Raw genomic sequence first — 21,413 nt, forward strand, 5'->3', positions numbered from 1 at the left:
CTCACTGTCTCCTGGCACGTGGAATCTCTCACATTACAACATTTGCAGAAGACAACCTTGGTGAAGCTTTGCTATATCTGATGACATACTACTACAGCATACAGTTCAACTCTACAAAGTATGTCCCACTCCTTTTGTCTGTCATTCAGACTGAAGTGTTAAAGGACAATATCCAGCAAGACAGCACAGGCTCATACAAAAACATCATGGCAGATTGGAACAGTTTTATTGAGAAGTACATTTAAATCCTTGTTTTTCAGATATACACATCATTTTTTTTATTATCAAGGCATTATGTGCCTCAAATGTTCTGCTTAGTATGAGGATTTGTTGCTTTAGGTGTTGGTGTACCAGTTCTGACAGAAACACAAAATAAGTTTACAATGACAATTTGTGTTGACATTCATGTGTACAGTGACTGAAAAAAAATGTTTTAATTTGGAGAAACAATTTAAGTAAAGTTCTATACACACCCCGACAAAATTGTTGGTACCCCTCGTTTAATGAAAGAAAAACCCACAATGGTTGCAGAAATAACTTGACAATATTGATAAATAAAAATTTGAAGACAATGAAAAAAATGCCAGTCAGACTAATACCTAGCATTTTTGTTTGTAGATGGCAAGTTTTTGCAGTGTTCTAACAGTACCCAGTCTTCTTAAACAGTTTACATACTGATGATGATTTTGTTTTTGTTTCAATTATATGAATAGCTTTTGTTTTTAACAAAAGATGTGTACAACAAAGAAAATTAATCTGTAATATTCGGGGTAACATGTGTATACATTGTATTTCATCACATCACAGCTGGTGGTTTTATTGCTTCCTTTGATTTAAAACTTTGCTGTTACATTGTTACAATATCGATCAGATCGTGTTTGCTGTAGACAACAAAGACAGAGATGGCCGAAGTCCTCTTAACCACATGGATGACCAACAACTCCTGTAATATGTGAAAGGGTAAATGGTGCTTACAACCACATGCTCTGTTCTCTGCGGACATTTTTCTTAATTTCAGTGAGGTGGGCTGTGCTTATAAGTCATATCATGTAAAGAATTGTGGGATTCTTTATAACTCCTTAGCACCTGTAAGGGAGAAAGTGAATAGATAGATAGATAGATAGATAGATAGATAGATAGATAGATAGATAGATAGATAGATAGATAGATAGATAGATAGATAGATAGATAGATAGATAGATAGATAGATAGATAGATAGATAGATAGATAGATAGATAGATAGCCTGTGTTGATCGATCACTAACCAATATGCTAAAGGAATAAAAAAAAGATTTTATCGCTTTAAATACAGAAAACATTTATTCAAAGTATGTTTTGTTTTTTTACAGGGTGTTTTCTTTAAATATAACAAATTCAAGCTTACAAGAAAATAAGTTTTGAGAAGACTGAAAGACAATCCAGTGAACCCTATTTGGTCCATTTATCAGATTAAAGACTTTTAATTGGTTACATTTTAGCACAAAAAAAACCCCATTTATTTTCAAACTTTTGGCAGAAAACCAAAAAAAATTCTTGTAAAAATTTTCTTCGGGCTTTGTTACACACAGTCACAGCTATTCATCAATGAAAGAAGTCTATCCAATAACTGTACCTGAATGTCGGCAGATAGTTCTTTAATTCTTCTCCTCACCGTGTCATCTTAAGGCAGGGCAGTTTTTAAATTGTTAGCTGGAATGAACACAAAGTTCATTCCAACTGAGTGTGGCTTCTTACTTATTGTGATGCGCTGCACCACCAGATACAAAGCTTGATTGCTAGCAATTGAAGACAAACACATTTTGGTCTTTCATCCCCACTGCCCATAAAGCAAAACTAAATGTAACTGTTGTCATACTTCCTTTAGACGTGTCCCTGGTCCCCCATGCATTCCATTTTAGCCCAATTGTTTATAAAAATCATTCTTTGCCCTTAGTTTCAGTTGCATTGTCCTTGTACTGAAATGTACTAAACAACAAACTTGCCTTGTCTTGCAGTGTATGGTTTTTCATGTGTCTGTTTAAATCAGATTTGGTGCTAAATCTTTGTCCACACTGATCACAGCAGAAACGCTTCAGTCCTGCATGGATTTTCATGTGTGTGTTTAAATAACTTTTTATGCTAAATCTCTGTCCACATAGATCACAGCAGAAAGGCTTCTGTCCTGTATGGATTCTCATGTGTCTGTCTAAAGAACCTTTTATGCTAAATCTCTGTCCACATAGATCACAACAGAAAGGCTTCTCTCCTGTATGGACTCTCATGTGTTTGTTTAAAGATCCTTTTTCGCTAAATCTTTGTCCACACAGATCACAACAGAAAGGTTTCTCTCCTGTATGGATTCTCATGTGTGTGTTTAAAGAACTTTTTATGCTAAATATCTGTCCACATTGATCACAACAGAAAGGCTTCTCTCCTGTATGGACTCTCATGTGTTTGTTTAAACTTTCTTTTAGGCTAAATCTCTGTCCACACAGATCACAACAGAAAGGCTTCTCTCCTGTATGGATTCTCATGTGTCTGTTTAAATTTTCTTTTTGACTGAAGCTTTTTCCACATAGATTACAACAGAAAGGCTTCTCTCCTGTGTGTATTCTCATGTGTTTGTTTAAAGATCCTTTTTTGCTAAATCTTTGTCCACATAGATCACAACAGAAAGGCTTCTGTCCTGTATGGACTCTCATGTGTTTGTTTAAAGATCCTTTTTCGCTAAATCTTTGTCCACATAGATCACAACAGAAAGGCTTCTGTCCTGTATGGATTCTCGTGTGTCTGTTTAAATAAGATTTTTGTCTAAATCTCTGTCCACATAGATCACAACAGAAAGGCTTCTGTCCTGTATGGATTCTCGTGTGTCTGTTTAAATAAGATTTTTGTCTAAATCTCTGTCCACATAGATCACAACAAAAAGGCTTCTGTCCTGCATGGATTTTCATGTGTGTGTTTAAATTCGATTTTTGGCTAAAGCTTTGTCCACATAGATCACAACAGAAAGGCTTCTCTCCTGTATGGATTCTCATGTGTTTGTTTACAGAACGTTTTATGCTAAATCTTTGTCCACACAGATCACAACAGAAAGGCTTCTGTCCTGTATGGATTGTCATGTGTCTGTTTAAAGTTCCCTTTTCGCTAAATCTTTGTCCACACAGATCACAACAGAAAGGCTTCTCTCCTGTGTGTATTCTCATGTGTCTGTTTAAAGCTGATTTTCCCATAAATGTTTTGCCACAGTCTTTGCAGCTAAGCTTAACTCCTGTGTTGCCTTTCCTACATTTATTCTTCCCTGTAAAACATTTCTTATATCCAGAGTCTGACAAGTGTTTCAGCTCAGAGAGAGGGTGCTCTACGTCACTGTCTTCTTCAAGCTCCTTAGTGTCTTCAGCCTCTGAAGAAATAGAAGCATCTCCATGATCTTGTGTCTTGATGGATTCTTTTCCATCATTCTCTCCTGGAAGCTCTCTGCCTTTAATTTGGTCTGGGACATGCAGGTCGGCAAAAGGTCTGTGGTCTAAAGAAGCTTCTTTAATAATCTGCTTCTCCTTAACATCTGCAGGAAACATGGAAACATATTTGCACATTAGAAAACATTTAGATCTTAGCCAGAACTGAGGCACACTTTAAGATATATTTAGGAAATTTTGTTAGATTAAATTATTTGACAGAACATGCAGAACAGTAAAACACAGAATAAAATTACATGACTGTTATAACCCCTGCAAAAACCTTAAAGTGCTGATGAAACGATATTGACCCTTTCAGCCGTGCTTTTAAAACAAAATGTTAGGCTAGGTCCAATGAGCTTAATGTCCAAATATATAGCACACCAGATTATAAGGCGCACCATTAATTTTTGAGAAAATTTAAGGGGGCTTTAAGTATCCCCACCCAAAGCTATTTTTCAAGCCTAATGTGTTCAAAATTAGCCAGATGGGAAACTTTGTATTTTGGGATTTTACTGAGATTTCTTTGCAGTACTGTAGGAGTGGTCTAAGAGCCCCTGTTCAGCCTGAAACAAATAAAATGTTTGCTCAATAAGTCCGCACCCAGGAAAAAAAAAAAAAGAATTGCCCCCCCCCCCCTCTTTTTTCCCCAGTGTCCTGTCTAATAATGTGGCAATAAGAATTGTTTTCTTAATGGCCAAATAGAGCTTGACGGATTTTACTTTCATAAGTGGAGCAGTCAGCTTTCGCCATAGTGCTCCACTTGTTTCATGCATGTAAAGTTTTATTGTGAATTATGCAGGTAGTATTTCAAATTATGTGGACACTACAATGGGAAAGTAGGAGAGTAAAGGAAGAACAAGAAGAGAACAAATGCAAAGAAGAGAAAAAAAGAGGAGATAAAAAGTGAAGTGGCACCAGCCATGGGCCCCAGGGCCTGCAAAACCCCAAGGGGCGCCCCGCCACCCGGCGGAGGCCCCGACCGAGCCCCGGGGGGCCAGGCCAGCCTAAAATATTTTGACTAAAATATTTGAGTTACTAAGTGAATTGTGAAAAATGTTTTTGTCTCTTTTCTTTCCAGCTTCTGGGAGGTGATGCAAAAGTTTATTCTGATCATAATCATTATCATTGTCATTATTTAAAGAGCACTTTAACACAAGGCACAACAAAGTGCCAAAAGTCAGAAATACATCGGATAAGAAATAACATCCAATACAGGGGTTAAAGTTCTCTGTCGCTGCAACGGATTTCCGTCATTTGGAAAATGAGCACAAAATGTTCCGTGTAGACTTTTTATTCAAGATTTTAAACAGCTGTGATCAACCAATGAAATCTAGCAGAGCCGGGAAATTAGCCAATCAGAAAGAGAGTAGGGCAGGTCTTTGCAAACCTGATTTTGTGCTCAATGATTTTAACTTTTAGAAGTCAAACTGACCACAGATGGTATAAATGAAAGTAGCTGTGGTCAAAGGTTTATTTGGATTTATGTGAACCAGCAGGTCAGAAAGTTCAACGCATAGAACAGCTGACAACAACTTCCCTCGGTAAGCGTGTCTGTCGCTTTGCACAAAGGACGCCGAGCTGAGAGCTGTTGGTCAGTGAGTAGAATGCAGACGAAGCATAAGCTAATTGTATGCTAACTGCAAAGAGGCATACAGCTCCTCACCCTTCCCTCCCCTGGGCTCTTCTGATCACAATCTAATGCATCTCCAGCCTGTTTACAAGCCGCTGGTGATCAGGGAGTCAGAGGTAACACGCAGAATGAGGAGATGGTCAGAGGAGGCAGAAAAAGCCCTCAGAGACTGCTTCAGTGTGATCCAAAGGACAAAGGAAAACAATGGACCTGGTGAAGACCTGGTGAAGCTGAACTACAATATTTATTGCAGTGTTTCCCCTACCATTCAACAAGGGGCCGTCCTGCCAACAAAGTTGCCCATTTTGTTGTGGCATGCAGTAAATTATTATAAGTCTGTTCACGGTTAAATTCATTAAAATTAGCCAAAGTAGCAGCAGATCGCTCATTGGACAATAAAGGAAAACTTCTTATTAACTTCTGCATTTAGTCTAAATTATGGCAGGATTGGTCCTCAATAGCCGACAGCCAGAAGAAAACTTGCCAACGTCTTTCTAGACAAGATAAACCAAAAAGTGATGTGTGGAGGAACTTTCCCAGGCAGATAGACAAGAATAACTTGATGTTGAATGTTGCTACATGCTAAGCTAGCATTAGCATCTCCTATGCCACATGCTAAGCTAGCATTAGTACCTCCTATGCTACATGCTAAGCTAGCATTAGCATCTCCTATGCCACATGCTAAGCTAGCTGATCATATGCTGCAGGTTTAGCCAGTTTTCTGGGGGAAACCCTGCAACGAGTTCTGATGAAGAGGAGGAATCCATCAGCTGCTGAAAACGGCTCCTAAACTTTAGCTCCATCCACACAGTTAGCATGAAGAAGGAAATCTCCAAACCTGATGGGTGCAGCAGAACTCTGGGCTGGAAAACATCCCCCATCATTGGTGTCTCCTCTGCTGCGTCCTGCCGCTCTTTGAGCTCCTGCTTCCCTCCAGTTTCTCCGCTGTGCCTCCAGCTGCTGGACTTCTTTCCAGACTTCATCACCTGCAGCAGCTGCTGATCTCTTTCAGATTCACTCCCGCGTCTGGCCTCACAGCAAAACAAGGACAAAGAACCAGGAGGGCTCAACGTAGCTGTGTCGAGGAACGGAAAACAACGGAACCGGAAATTCTTCTTCTTCTTCTTTGAAATTTTTTGGCGGTTGGCAAACAACAGATAGATGTATTTCCGCCATCTACTGGAATGGAGTGTGGACCAGAATGACTCTCAGGAATTAAATTCTATTATATAAATGTGTTACTTTTAGATATCGAAATACTATACTGTAAATATTACTATCTGAATAACTTCTGAATAATTGAAATAAATCTAATTTAACATTTACTTTACTCAAATTTTGAATTAATTGCTGTCTCTCCTCCTCATATTTATTACAGTATAACATCACGTGTTTAACTGTTTCATCTACCCCACAATATTCATATTTGCCATTCCTATGTTTTCCTAAGAAAAACAGAGTACCATTTAATCCGGTATGGACAAACCTCAATCGAGAAATGATTGTTTCTTCTCTTCTTGTTCTTTCTGTTCTTCTCATTTCTCAAATTTTCTTTTGAATTTTATAAAACCAACGTCCTATATTTCCTTTATCCCATTCCTTTTGCCATTTATCCTTTATTTTCTGTTTAATTAACATTTTAACTTCATATTTACTAAAATTAACAAATAAATCCACTGATACATTTTTAGCAGCTTCTTTTGCTGCCTCATCTACTTGTTAATTTCCTTTAATTCCATAATGTGCCGGTATCCATACAAAATTTATAATTAAACCCATCATATTTATTCTATATAGTGTCTGTTGAATTTCTATTAAAATAGCTGGCCTGCTTTCTGAGTGATTATATTGCAAACTAATTAAAGATGAACTTGAATCTGAACATATGACTGATCTTAGTGGTTTAACTTCTTCCACCCATTGAACAGCTAATAATATTGCAATCATTTCTCCTGTATAAACTGAAAGTCCATCACTTATTCTTTTCCTAATTTTAACATTAAATTCTGGTACAATAAAGGCTACTCCTATTTGACTTGTTATATTTTTAGAGGCATCTGTATAAATGTTTACATAATTATAACATTTATTAATATATTCCTGTACTATATATGAGTTTATTATGAATTCCTTATCCTTTCTTCTTTCCAACAAAGTAAAATCTACCCTAGCATCTGTAATTATCCATGGTTGTATAACTGATACTGGAACTGTTTGGCTTATAGTAATCTGATCTATTTTGAATTCTGTTATTTTTTCCTGTACAATCCAACCAAAACTTCTAATATCTTTTTCTTCTTTTTCCCAACAGGGTTTTATTACTTGTAGAGTTGGATGATCCTTTCTATGACCTTTTAAATTAGCCCAATAATTTAATGTTAATTGCTCTCTTCTAAATGCAAGTGGCATTTCTCCCATTTCTACCAATAATGCGGCTGTTGGTGTAGTTTTAATTGCTCCTGTACACAATCTTATTGCTTGATACTGAATCCGATCCAGTTTTTGCAAATTTGTCTCTGCTGCTGAATTATACACAATACTTCCATAATCACTGATCTAATTAATCCATTATATATATTCTTTAGTGCTAATATATCTGCTCCCCAAACATCTCATAATATTTATTACTTTCTTGCATTTGTCTAAAACTCTTTGAATATTTATATTCCATGCAAAGAAGAGAAAAAAAGAGGAGATAAAAAGTGAAGTGGCACCGGTCATGGGCCCCAGGGCCTGCATAACCCCCAGGGGCGTTCATAAACCAAACCCCTAAAAATTTAAATTGCTTCACTCTTTCTATTTCTTGATTATATAATTTTAATTTACCATCATTAATTTTCTTCCTTGAAAAGAACATTGTTTTAGTCTTGTCCACTGAAAATTTAAAGCCCCATTTTAATGACCATTCTTCAACTTAACAATAGCTTCTTGCATCTTTTTTAGTAATAAACTCCAAATTCCTTCCTCTCTTCCACATAGCTCCATCATCAGCAAGAAAGGAGAAAAACCCATTCCATTATCTATATTTGAAACACATCATCTATCAGTTATCGAAAAAGAATAAAGGACTTATTATACTTCCCTGTGGAGTACCATTTTCAGCAATATATTTCTCAGAATGATATTTAACCTATTTGAACTTGTATTTGGGGGTTCCTTTTAGTTAGAAATCTTTGATCCACCAATACATCCTACCTGTAATACCCATCTTCATATTTTAATTAATAATCCTTCTTTCCATAACATATCATATGCCTTTTCTATATCAAAAAACACTGCTATAATACTTTCTTTACTAATTTGAGCTTTTCTGATTTCAAATTCTAAACTCAAAACTGCATCCATAGTATTCCTACTCCTCCTAAAACCACTTTGGTATTTTGATAAATATCCGTTTGATTCTATATAATAAATCATTCTTTCATTAATCATTTTCTCCATTATTTTACAATATTTGATGTTAACGCAATTGGTCTATAATTTTCAGGTTTTGTATCATCTTTTCCTGGTTTACGTATTGGTATTATTACAGCCTCTTTCCAACTTTCTGGTAATTTTCCATTTTCCCAAACTTTGTTATAAAGTTCCAATAAAATTTCTTTAGATGTTTCACTAAGATGCTTTAACATTAAATAACAAATCTGATCTTTTCCTGGTGTCGTTAATTTAACTGTCTGAAGTGCTCTATTTAATTCCAATTTTGTGAAAGGAACATTCAATAAATCATTTACATTCTCTGTCTTCTCTAATATATGTCTGCTTTCTAATATTGTCATTTATCTCCCCTTTTTCCTTCCAGAGTAATATTATCTGAGCTATTTATTTTACTAAAAGTCTTTGCCAACATTTCTACCTTTTCTTCATCCTTAACTGCTATTACTTCACCATCACTCAGGACTGGATAACCATATTCTCTTTTAATACCATTCATTCTTCTTATCATTGACCATACTTTATAAATCTCTGTTTCTCTACCCACCGAATTACAAAAATTCCTCCAACAATCCTTTTTGCATTCTTTATAGTTCTTCTCACAAGAGCCTGACATATTTTATATTCTATAAGATTCTGTACACTATGATTCCTTTTCAACCTTTTAAAAGCTTTATTACGATTTTTGATTACTGTATTGCATTCCTTTGTCCACCAAGGAACAATCTGCTTATGTATCCTCCCTTCTCTTTTCTTTATGGATTCATTAGCAGCTTGTAAAATAGCATTACAAACATAGAAGTTTAAATGATCAATTTCCATATTCAAATTAATTTTTCCCAGTTCCTGCTCACTTATAAATCTAAATCTTTCCCAATTGGCACTACTGAAACACCATTTCTTTATACCCCCCACATCATACTTTTCAATATCCAATTTTATTTCTGTCACTATAGGATAATGATCGCTTCCTATTGTTACTTCTTTAAGTATTTGCCATGAACTTACACCTGCCAACGAATTTGAAATTATTGTTAAATCTATTGCCGATTCTCTACCTGTTTTTATATCAACACTTGTACCCCTTCCATCATTCAAACATACAAGATTTTTATTCTCCATTAATTCTTCAATAACTATTCCATTTAAATCATTTTTAATACCCCATAATGAACTATGTGCATTAAAATCATCACACCAAACAACCTTTCCATTTAAATAATTATCAATTTCATTCAATGTTTCATATTGGACCCTTTTCCCAGGATTATAAAAAAGTATTACTTTAATACTTTCTTTCTTATACCAAACTTCTACAACTATATACTCTAACTGAACTCCTTTTGTCACTGTGCAGTACATTACTCCAGACTTTTTTAATTGAGAAAGCTTCCTGGAGAGGAAGCGAAACGTCTTCAACTACGGAAAACAAGTCCAGTTGCTTTGTTTTTTACTTTTTTTTTTGGAATGACCATGACCTGGATGACTGAGAATCTTCACCAGCAACTTGTACATTTGTAAAACCTGCATGATGGCAATAGTTAGACTAGCTATATTGATAAAAGTGAGGAATTATTTCCCTAAAGACAAAAAACTAACCGCTTTCTTGAAATTTAATTTCTATGGCTTAACAGAGCAAAACATGGTAGCCCACAAAAACCTTTTGCTGCAAAGTGTTTGTCAGCTGGCTGAAAAAAGGGCTGCTACAGCTACACAAATTTAGCAGTCTGGATATATACCCAGTTGTGGAGAAGCATTTATATACTCATAAAAGTTGGATACCGAGAAGATGCCCACACATGTTACTTATTAACTAGGTCCCAGTAAACAGTACATAGTCATACCAAATGTAAACAATTTAAACATACTAAGAGTACTGAAGCTTAACCCATATTAAACAAAATAATAATAATGAATTTGAACATTAAAAGATAGTGAAATAACAAGTAGATTTAAATTAAATAAAAAAATGTATTAAAAATGTAATTAAGAGAAAACAAATTAATTAATAATAAGAATTGAATTAAATGACAGTAACACTATCAATTAATTAGGTAGCCAAATACTTCTTGTGCATATTGACAGCTTTTTTATTGTTGTATGTATCAAAATAATGGAAAAAGTTCAAATTAAATTTTATCTCAAAAGTGGGGGGGCAAAACATACCTTTTGTCACCCCTGTCCAAAAAGTGAGGGGGCACTTGCCCCCCTTGCCCCCCCTATTCCTACGCCACTGGTGTATTAGAACTTACTCTGAAAGTCCTTTTGAAGCAACTCGATTTCTAGTGCATTTTTTCTCTTTTTCAAGTTGTGGAGTTCAATTTCTCTACTTAATTTGTGGGGTTTTTTTCAGGTCAAAATATTATTTTTTTTGTTGAAGATGCCGTTTATATAGGGAACGGATGGCACCCTGTGTCATTTTGTGAAAGAAAAAGAAAGGGTGAAACATGCCTCATGCAACAAGAGTAAAAAGAACATGTTTTTTTTCAGCCTTTTTCTTAGTGGCTGTTATAAACAGACAAACACATCATTTAACAGTGGCTTTTAAAAAAGAGGAGGAAGTTGCTTTTTAAAATACAGTATAATAATTAAAGACTACCATTTTGTAGAATATTCTTGTACTTCACTTTTTTCCCCATGTTCTAGTGGCTCCCATGGAGGCTCTGACATAAAAGAACAAAATAAATATGAAATTATTAAAATGCAAAAATTCGTACTGTAGAAAGTGATAGAAACATCTACCATGGACAGTATTTATGCATTTAATTTGTCTGCTGCTGTTTGCCAGCCCTCTCTCCTGGCTTTAGCAGATTTTGAGGTGTTCCCTGTCGTTTTAATTAATGACTCAAATTCGGCATAACCTTCCATTAAAAGCTCTTGTTCTGCTTGGGAAAAAAACTGTGGACGTTCTTTGGCCATGCTGAACAGCCAATAGCAGCGTCGCTGATCGTTGTTTCTACTATCGATACATTTCCCCTTTTAAACAAACGCATGAACGCGCAGTTGTCTCAGATAACTCAATCCAGCCATACTAATCATAAACAACAGGTGTGTTCGAAGAACCCTATTAGCCGGATCATGATTAGCCGGATGAAATCATCTTGGATGTCTCATTTGATCTCGGATGTTTTAAGCAACGTACGAAGAACGGACCCCTGTAATGTATTTTGGCGCAAAAGATACACAAACCTTCAATATGTTGTGGCATTCATTCAACAGTAGGGGGCACTTTTATAATAGAGTAGTTTTATAGAGCAAGTAAGTCTCATGCAACCCAGTTCATCATTACATAATTTAGAGATGGTCTATACTGTAAACTGCAGCCTCATCTGTAGCAATTCACTTGGTTCATCAGAGTGAAGTTGTCTCTTGACTCCAATATGTGTCACAGACAGATGCGTGGGTTCTATGATGTGCATATTGTTATTTTTTTCTGGGGAAAGTAGCTGCTGACAGATTATCTCCTCCTGCTAAATGGTTTGTTGTAACACCTTATCATTATCAGTAAAGTGTACAATTTCTTGCTAACAGTTGGACAATATTGGTAATCAGAATGTTCTAAATTTATTAATCAAGTCACTCAAGCCAATGCTGTCCATGGTGCTGAAAACGTGATAGCTAGTAGGATGATCATCTTTAGCCTGTTCTGCAAGACAAAAAACCATGCTTGGAGCAGGACTTTTAACACACACACACACACACACACACACACACACACACACACACATATATATATATATATATATATATATATATATATATATATATATATATATATATATATATATATATGGTGCGCACAACAAACTAAGCGATGCGCACGAGAAAGTATCTTCTTTTTCATTTCCTCTTTAGTGTCCCTTTAAGGGCTCAGTGTTTCTGAATTAAGCTAATAAGATTTCAATTAGTTAATTTCCCGCATAATTTTGCCATGCAAAAAAAACCAAAGCTGAAAAAAAAACTGTTCTATGGTCTCATCTTCCCCCAAAGGGTTTTTCTCCTCCCTCCTGCTCCTTCCTGTTCTTCTCATCTCATATCTTCCTTTGAGTATTTTACATCCATCATGCTTTCATATTTTTGTCACGTGTCTTTCATTTACTTTCTTATCGTGTCCTTTATTTCTGTTCTCCTAAACATAAAATCAGTATCAACTAAAACATTTAGGGCTTTGCTCTATTATCAGCCATTTCATTCCCTTTAACCCCACAGTGGGCTGGTACCCATACAAAGTTAACAGTGAGCGCCATCATGTTGATTCAATACAGTGTTTGTTGTCTCTAAACTAATACGTTTAGTCTACTATCTGACTGGCTGTGCTGTAAACTGGCCAAATGATGATTTAGAGTCAGAGCAAGTGAGTGATCTTAATGGTCTCACCTCTGCACCCACTGAGCAGCTAACAGTATCGACAGCATTTCTCCTGTAGAAACTGAAACTCCATCCTGAACCCTTTTCCCTACTTTGATGAAAAATATTGGGACGATGAACGTGATCTCAACTTGATTAATTACATTTTCTGAAGCATCTGTGCTTATATGTACATCATGATAATACCGGATTATATATTCCTGCACTGCATATGTATTCAACATAAAAGATCTGTCCATGTCCTTCTTTTTTAATAATGTAAAATCAATCAACTGCAGCCGCAGGAAGCCTCCATTGTAGTTGAACTCACGTGGACAAAGATGTTGGTACCCCTCTGTTAACGAAAGAAAGACAATAGTAACAACAATAAGTGCTGATATAACTTGATAATTATTCTCCTCGTGAGCAAACTGCTCCAGTTGTCTCAGGGTGCCTTCTCCAGACGGCCCGTCTCAGCTTCTTCCATCCATGTTTAACAGGATTTAGATCAGGGCTCATAGAAGGCCACTTCACAATAGTCCAATATTTTACTCTTAGCCGTTCTTGGCTGCTTCTAGCTGTTTTGGGTCATGATCCTGTTGGATGGCTGGTAGGCAGATAGATAGATGTATGTTTATTTTTATATATTTTAAAGCTTTATAAACCCTCTCCATACTCTTTAAAGTTCTTTCTCACTTTGTTTTTTACCTAGATTTTTTTCTTCAAATATTTTTATCGAGAAGCCAAATGATTTTACATGGTAGCTCTTACATTTTACAAAAATGAGATGCTTAGTGTTTTTGTTCTACATTAACAACACATAAATGCAACAAAAAATGTACTGTAACAGTAAAACAAGAATTAAAGCAGATGACTAAAACTGAGGGACCCCCTGTAGACTTTACTGCAGTCACATCAATTGGTGAAATAGAAATACACTCCCTCCAAACAATCTTTTTGGGAAGTGAATATTGGACACAAAGGACTCTGGAGAGAGTGTGATATTTTGATAGCGATATGTTGGTGATTTAATGTTCAGCCCCCGTAAAGACTCACTCTTAACAGTGATTAAAGTACAAGTTCTTAGGTATTTCATTGGTAGCCATATTTGGCATTTTTACATGGCATGTTTCAACCTACAAAAACAACATTATATGAAAAAAGGCTCTAGCGTTTTATGTCTGTCATCAATATTGTGGGGGGAAATACATAATTGTGCCTGAGTATTTGGACTCATGGTGACTTTTTAATTTCTCAGTCTCTGAAGAAATATGTGTCCTTTTGTCATTTTAGCAAACAGAAGGTCCAGCTGTGTACCTTCAGAGGAGATCTCTGCCCTGTCTTGCTCTTGGATGAGCCTCACTGTCTCCTGGCAGGTGGAATCTCTCACATTACAACATTTGCAGAAGACAACCTTGGTGAAGCTTTGCTATATCTGATGACATACTACTACAGCATACAGTTCAACTCTACAAAGTATGTCCCACTCCTTTTTTCTGTCATTCAGACTGAAGTGTTAAAGGACAATATCCAGCAAGACAGCACAGGCTCATACAAAAACATCATGGCAGATTGGAACAGTTTTATTGAGAAGTACATTTAAATCCTTATTTTTCAGATATACACATCATTTTTTTATCATCAAGGCATTATGTGCCTCAAATGTTTTGCTTAGTATGAGGATTTGTTGCTTTAGGTGTTGGTGTACCAGTTCTGACAGAAACACAAAATAAGTTTACAATGAAAATTTATGTTGACATCCATGTGTACAGTGACTGAAAAAAATGTTTTAATTTGGAGAAACAATTTAAATAAAGTTCTATACACACCCCGACAAAATTGTTGGTACCCCTCGTTGAATGAAAGAAAAACCCACAATGGTTGCAGAAATAACTTGACAATATTGATAAATAAAAATTTGAAGACAATGAAAAAAATGCCAGTCAGACTAATACCTAGCATTTTTGTTTGTAGATGGCAAGTTTTTGCAGTGTTCTAACAGTACCCAGTCTTCTTAAACAGGTTACATACTGATGATGATTTTGTTTTTGTTTCAATTATATGAATAGCTTTTGTTTTTAACAAAAGATGTGTACAACAAAGAAAATTAATCTGTAATATTCGGGGTAACATGTGTATACATTGTATTTCATCACATCACAGCTGGTGGTTTTATTGCTTCCTTTGATTTAAAACTTTGCTGTTACATTGTTACAATATCGATCAGATCGTGTTTGCTGTAGACATCAAAGACAGAGATGGCCGAAGTCCTCTTAACCACATGGATGACCAACAACTCCTGTAATATGTGAAAGGGTAAATGGTGCTTACAACCACATGCTCTGTTCTCTGCGGACATTTTTCTTAATTTCAGTGAGGTGGGCTGTGCTTATAAGTCATATCATGTAAAGAATTGTGGGATTCCTTATAGCTCCTTAGCACCGGTAAGGGAGAAAGTAAATAAATAAATAAATAAATAGATAGATAGATAACCTGTGTTGATCGATCACTAACCAATATGCTAAAGGAATAAAAAAAGATTTTAACGCTTTAAATACAGAAACCATTTATTCAAAGTATGTTTTGTTTTTTTTACAGGGTGTTTTCTTTAAATATAACAAATTCAAGCTTACAAGAAAATAAGTTTTGAGAAGACTGAAAGACAATCCAGTGAACCCTATTTGGTCCATTTATCAGATTAAAGACTTTTAATTGGTTACATTTTAGCACAAAAATCACAAAAAAAAAAATTTCAAACTGTTGGCAGAAAACCAAAAAAAATTCTTATAAAATGTTCTTCGGGCTTTGTTACACACAGTCACAGCTATTCATCAATGAAAGAAGTCTATCCAATAACTGTACCTAAATGTCGGCAGATAGTTCTTTAATTCTTCTCCTCACCGTGTCATCTTAAGGCAGGGCAGTTTTTAAATTGTTAGCTGGAATGAACACAAGGTTCATTTCAACTGAGTGTGGCTTCTTACTTATTGCGATGCGCTGCACCACCAGATACAAAGCTCGATTGCTAGCAATTGAAGACAAACACATTTTGGTCTTTCATCCCCACTGCCCATAAAGCCAAACTAAATGTAACTGTTGCCATACTTCCTTTAGACGTGTCCCTGGTCCCCCATGCATTCCATTTTAGTCCAATTGTTTATAAAAATCATTCTTTGCCTTTAGTTTCAGTTGCATTGTCCTTGTACTGAAATGTACTAAACAACAAACTTGCCTTGTCTTGCAGTGTATGGTTTTTCATGTGTCTGTTTAAATCAGATTTGGTGCTAAATCTTTGTCCACACTGATCACAACAGAAAGGCTTCAGTCCTGCATGGATTTTCATGTGTGTGTTTAAATTAGATTTTTGGCTAAAGCTCTGTCCACATAGATCACAACAGAAAGGCTTCTGTCCTGTATGGATTCTCATGTGTCTGTCTAAAGAACTTTTTTTGCTAAATCTCTGTCCACATAGATCACAACAGAAAGGCTTCTGTCCTGTATGGATTCTCATGTGTGTGTTTAAAGAACTTTTTTCACTAAATCTCTGTCCACATAGATCACAACAGAAAGGCTTCTGTCCTGTATGGATTCTCATGTGTGTGTTTAAAGAACTTTTTTCACTAAATCTCTGTCCACATAGATCACAACAGAAAGGCTTCTCTCCTGTATGGACTCTCATGTGTTTGTTTAAAGATCCTTTTTCGCTAAATCCCTGTCCACACAGATCACAACAGAAAGGCTTCTCTCCTGTATGGACTCTCATGTGTGTGTTTAAATGAAATTTTCGGCTAAATCTCTGTCCACAGAGATCGCAACAGAAAGGCTTATCTCCTGTATGGACTCTCATGTGTTTGTTTAAAGATCCTTTTTCGCTAAATCTCTGTCCACACAGATCACAACAGAAAGGCTTCTCTCCTGTATGGATTCTCATGTGTGTGTTTAAATGTGATTTTCGGCTAAATCTCTGTCCACATAGATCGCAACAGAAAGGCTTCTGTCCTGTATGGATTCTCATGTGTCTGTTTAAATGTGTTTTTTGACTAAAGCTTTTTCCACATAAATTACAACAGAAAAGCTTCTCTCCTGTGTGGATTCTCATGTGTCTGTTTAAAGCTGATTTTCCCATAAATGTTTTGCCACAGTCTTTGCAGCTAAGCTTAACTCCTGTGTTGCCTTTCCTACATTTATTCATCCCTGTAAAACATTTCTTATATCCAGAGTCTGACAAGTGTTTCAGCTCAGAGAGAGGGTGCTCTACATCACTGTCTTCTTCATTCTCCTCAGTGTCTTCAGCCTCTGAAGAAATAGAAGCACCTCCATGATCTTGTATCTTGATGGATTCTCTTCCATCATTCTCTCCTGGAAGCTCTCTGCCTTTAATTTGGTCTGGGTCATGCAGGTCGGCAAAAGGTCTGTGGTCTAAAGAAGCTTCTTCTTTAATAATATGCTTCTCCTTAACATCTGCAGGAAACATGGAAACATATTTGCACATTAGAAAACATTTAGATCTTAGCCAGAACTGAGGCACACTTTAAGATATATTTAGGAAATTTTGTTAGATTAAATTCTTTGACAGAACATGCAGAACAGTAAAACACAGAATAAAATTACATGACTGTTATAACCCCTGCAAAAACCTTAAAGTGCTGATGAAACGATATTGACCTTTTCAGCCACGCTTTTAAAACAAAATGTTAGGCTAGGTCCAATGAGCTTGATGTCCAAACATATAGCACACCAGATTATAAGGCGCACCATTCATTTTTGAGAAAACTTAAGGGCTTTAAGTATCCCTTCTGGTCTGAAAAATAAGGTAATAAAATTTGAGCAAGGAGATGTCATTTTATTTTAATGTAGAAGTTTTGACTATTCTGCCACAACATGACAACTACAGTATTTTGATATAATTTTTGATTAATTCCTTCTAAACACTCGCCAAATTATGTGAAAATGTTAACCCATCCAAAGCTCTTTTTCTAGCCTAATGTGTTCAAAATTACCCAGATGGGAAACTTTGTATTTTGAGATTTTACTGAGATTTCTTTGCAGTACTGTAGGAGTGGTCTAAGAGCCCCTGTTCAGCCTGAAACAAATAAAATGTTTGCTCAATAGGTCCGCACCCAGGAAAAAAAAAAAAGAATGCCCCCCCCTTTTCCCCCAGTGTCCTGTCTAGCAATGTGGCAATAAGAATTGTTATCTTAATGGCCAAATAGAGCTTGACGGATTTTACTTTCATAAGTGGAGCAGTCAGCTTTCGCCATAGTGCTCCACTTGTTTCATGCAAGTAAAGTTTTATTGTGAATTATGCAGGTAGTATTTCAAATTATGTGGACACTACAATGGGAAAGTAGGAGAGTAAAGGAAGAACAAGAAGAGAAAAAAGAGAGAAGATAAAAGGGAGAGAATGATAAAACGTCTTCAGTCTGCTTCATCACCTGCACAGAGAGATGTAAAAAGAACAGCACAACCAACGGATATAGTACAACAGATAAAATAAAGTAACACCTTGATACCATTGCTGAATTATATGTATTATTTAATCTGACATGTATAATGTGATCCATAACCCCAGACCCCCAAAGCAGGGTGCCCAAGAGGGGCCAACACAGGAAATCCCCCCCCAGGGAATAGGAGAGACGACCCCGAGGAAATGACCCCGTGACCCGCTCCTCCTCCAGGCCCCAGACTCCGGGCGGCAATCGGAGGAAGGGGTGACCCCCGATCCTCCCTACGCCCCTCAGATGTTGTGTTGTTGCATGTTGTTTAAAACGGAGAGTACCGAAGGGGGTGCTTGGTACAGTCCACCCCCCCCCCCTCCCCCAGAAGGTAGCTGGTGCCATCGCACCCCTTCCAAGCAACTGCCCAGAACCCTCAATGTCTAAATGTGAGAGGGGGTGGAGGCAAGGCTCACACGAGGCTCACACGACATAAGCCACCCCCCCCCCCCACCAACCCCCTATACAACGGCCTACAGGCATGCGCGTTGTGTAAATGTTTTGAGTGAAAGTGTCTAAAATGCATAATAAAATTGGGGTGTGGGACGTCATCAGAAAGTGGCAAACTGCAGTAACGCCTCCCTCCCCAAGGTCCTACATATGTGGCAGCGTGATGGAGCAGGCAGAGGGAGGAGTACAGGGATGGGGACAAGAGCCTACTGCACTCCCAGGGAGCCAGCTCCCCTGCTGACTCCAATAGGCAACCCCGTGCCTCGAAAGCCCACCCGGAGAAGGGGTCCCCGCCAGCTGCACCACCAAAGCCCGGGGGCCAGGAACAGGCGGAGGATTAAAACTCTAACCATTCAGAGGACTGGTCAGGATCTTTACAGTCCTGCAGTTCTGAGAGGTCCAATTTTTACCCTTCTTTTTCTGAAAACAGAATATAATTACTACTGTAAAGATGGAGGTACCATTTCACACGTCACCTGTTTCTGAACAGGTTTACATACTATAGCTTGTTGGATCCATCCTGGGTCCCCTCCTATTCAAATGCATTTTATTTATATAGTGTCAATCCATGAAACATGTCATCTCAAGGCACTTTTCAAAGTCAATTTTAATCAGACTATACAGATTGGGCAAGATTATACAGATTGGTAAAAACATTTCCAATCTAAGGAAACCCAGCAGGTTGCATCAAAGTCTTGACAAGCAGCATTAGCTCCTTCTGATGAAGCGTAGAGCCACGGGGAGAGTCGTCTGCATTGCCCATGGCTTTGCAGCAATCCCTCAAACTGAGCAAGGATGAAGCGACAGTGGAAAGAAAAACTCCCCATTAACGGGAAGGCAAAACCTCCAGCAGAACCAGAACCAGGCTCAGTATGAACGGTTATCAGCCTTGACCAACTGGGGGTTACAGAAGACAGAGCAGAGACACAGAAGCACACATTGATCCAGTAATCTGTTCTACATTAGATGGTAATAGCGGGTGATCTGTCATCTCCGGAGGATGTCACAGTTAACAAAACGTCAGACCAGGTGTACCTTCTATGAAGAAAAAAGACAGAACAAAAAGTGAAATGACATTTTCAAAAACTCATAAATTCCATAACCTTTACTCTCACATCCCTCAAAGACAACCAGACCGAAATTGAAGTAATTAGCTTGAAAGCCCTAGGAGGAGTTTGTTAAAGTTCGAGGTGAGTAAAATTCAAAAAAGGGCCCAAAACTGACCTTTGACCCCAAAATGGCTGACTCCCTGTTGGTTTTAGGGCAGTGGTTTTCAATAGGTGAGCCGCGCCTCCCCTGGGGGGCGCCAAAGAGTCACAGGGGAGGTTGCGAAGAATGTGCTGGAGAAGAAGATATCTGTGCCTTTTGTTTGAGCGCACAGGAACCAATCAAAGCGTGCAGTGAGACAACAAGCGCTCGCTCAACTCTGAAAAACTCTTCTCAACCCACTGTCCTCGCAGCCTTTGGCAGAAATTACCAAACAAAGGTGGGATTGAAGAAAAAAAAGAGAAAAAATTTAATATTTTAGCCTAAAATATATTTTTTTTCTTCTTCCCCAGTGTCTAGCAATGTGGCCATAAGAATTGTTGTCTTAATGCCAAATAGAGCTCGACAGATTTTACTTTCACAAGTGGAGCCGTCATTTTTCGACACAATGCTTCGCTTGATTCATGCATGTAAATAGTTTTATTGTGATTCACGCGGGAGGAATTTCAAATTATGTGGACACTACAATGGGAAAGTAGGAGAGTAAAAGAAGAACAAGAAGAGAACAAATGCAAAGAAGAGAAAAAAAGAGGAGATAAAAGGGAGCCAGCTATGCTGAAGTGGCACCAGCCATGGGCCCCAGGGCCTGCATAACCCCAAGGGGCGCCCCGCCACCCGGCGGGAGCCCCGACCGAGCCCCGGGGTGCCAGGCCAGCCTAAAATATTTTGACTAAAATATTTGAGTTACTAAGTGAATTGTGAAAAATGTTTTTGTCTCTTTTCTTTCCAGCTTCTGGGAGGTGATGCAAAACTTTATTCTGATCATAATCATTATCATTGTCATTATTTAAAGAGCACTTTAACACAAGGCAAAACAAAGTGCCAAAAGTCAGAAATGCATCAGATAAGAAATAACATCCAATACAGGGGTTAAAGTTCTCTGTCGCTGCAACGGATTTCCGTCATTTGGAAAATGAGCGCAAAATGTTCCGTGTAGACTTTTTATTCAAGATTTTAAACAGAAGCTGCGCTCAACCAATGAAATCTAGCAGAGCCGGGACATTAGCCAATCAGAAAGAGAGTAGGGCAGGTCTTTGCAAAGCCGACATCTGCCAGTCTGAGGTCTGTTGGTGCTCAATCATTTTAACTTTTAGAAGTCAAACTGACCACAGATGGTATAAATGAAAGTAGCGGTGGTCAAAGGTTTCTTTGGATTTATGTGAACCAGCAGGTCAGAAAGTTCAACGCATAGAACAGCTGACAACAACTTCCCTCGGTAAGCGTGTCTGTCGCTTTGCACAAAGGATGCCGAGCTGAGAGCTGTTGGAGTAGAATGCAGACGAAGCATAAGCTAATTGTATGCTAACTGCAAAGAGGCATACAGCTCCTCACCCTTCCCTCCCCTGGGCTCT

At 37.5% G+C, this 21,413-nt stretch overlaps 2 protein-coding genes across 2 annotated transcripts in view; both read right to left on the reverse strand.

Moving 5' to 3' along the window:
• Positions 1–1,178: 1,178 nt before the first annotated feature.
• Positions 1,179–21,413, reverse strand: part of LOC118557973 (gastrula zinc finger protein XlCGF57.1-like) — a 29,704-nt gene continuing 9,469 nt past the window's right edge. The window contains exon 3 of the mRNA XM_036128512.1: positions 1,179–3,545. Within this exon, the coding sequence (XP_035984405.1) occupies positions 1,918–3,545 (1,628 nt within the window). The 3' untranslated portion in view covers positions 1,179–1,917. The remainder of the gene's footprint in view (positions 3,546–21,413) is intronic.
• Positions 14,493–17,288, reverse strand: LOC118557759 (gastrula zinc finger protein XlCGF8.2DB-like). The gene has a single exon (XM_036128038.1). It carries the CDS (start codon positions 17,040–17,042, stop codon positions 16,017–16,019), a length of 1,026 nt encoding a protein of 341 aa, XP_035983931.1. The 5' UTR covers positions 17,043–17,288; the 3' UTR covers positions 14,493–16,016.

Source organism: Fundulus heteroclitus, chromosome 24, assembly GCF_011125445.2.
Source record: "Fundulus heteroclitus isolate FHET01 chromosome 24, MU-UCD_Fhet_4.1, whole genome shotgun sequence".
NCBI lineage: Eukaryota > Metazoa > Chordata > Actinopteri > Cyprinodontiformes > Fundulidae > Fundulus > Fundulus heteroclitus.

What these genes read in the sequence shown, in the direction of transcription:
- LOC118557759 (XM_036128038.1), bottom strand. Translation starts at nt 17,042, where the DNA reads ATGAATAAATGTAGGAAAGGCAACACAGGAGTTAAGCTTAGCTGCAAA.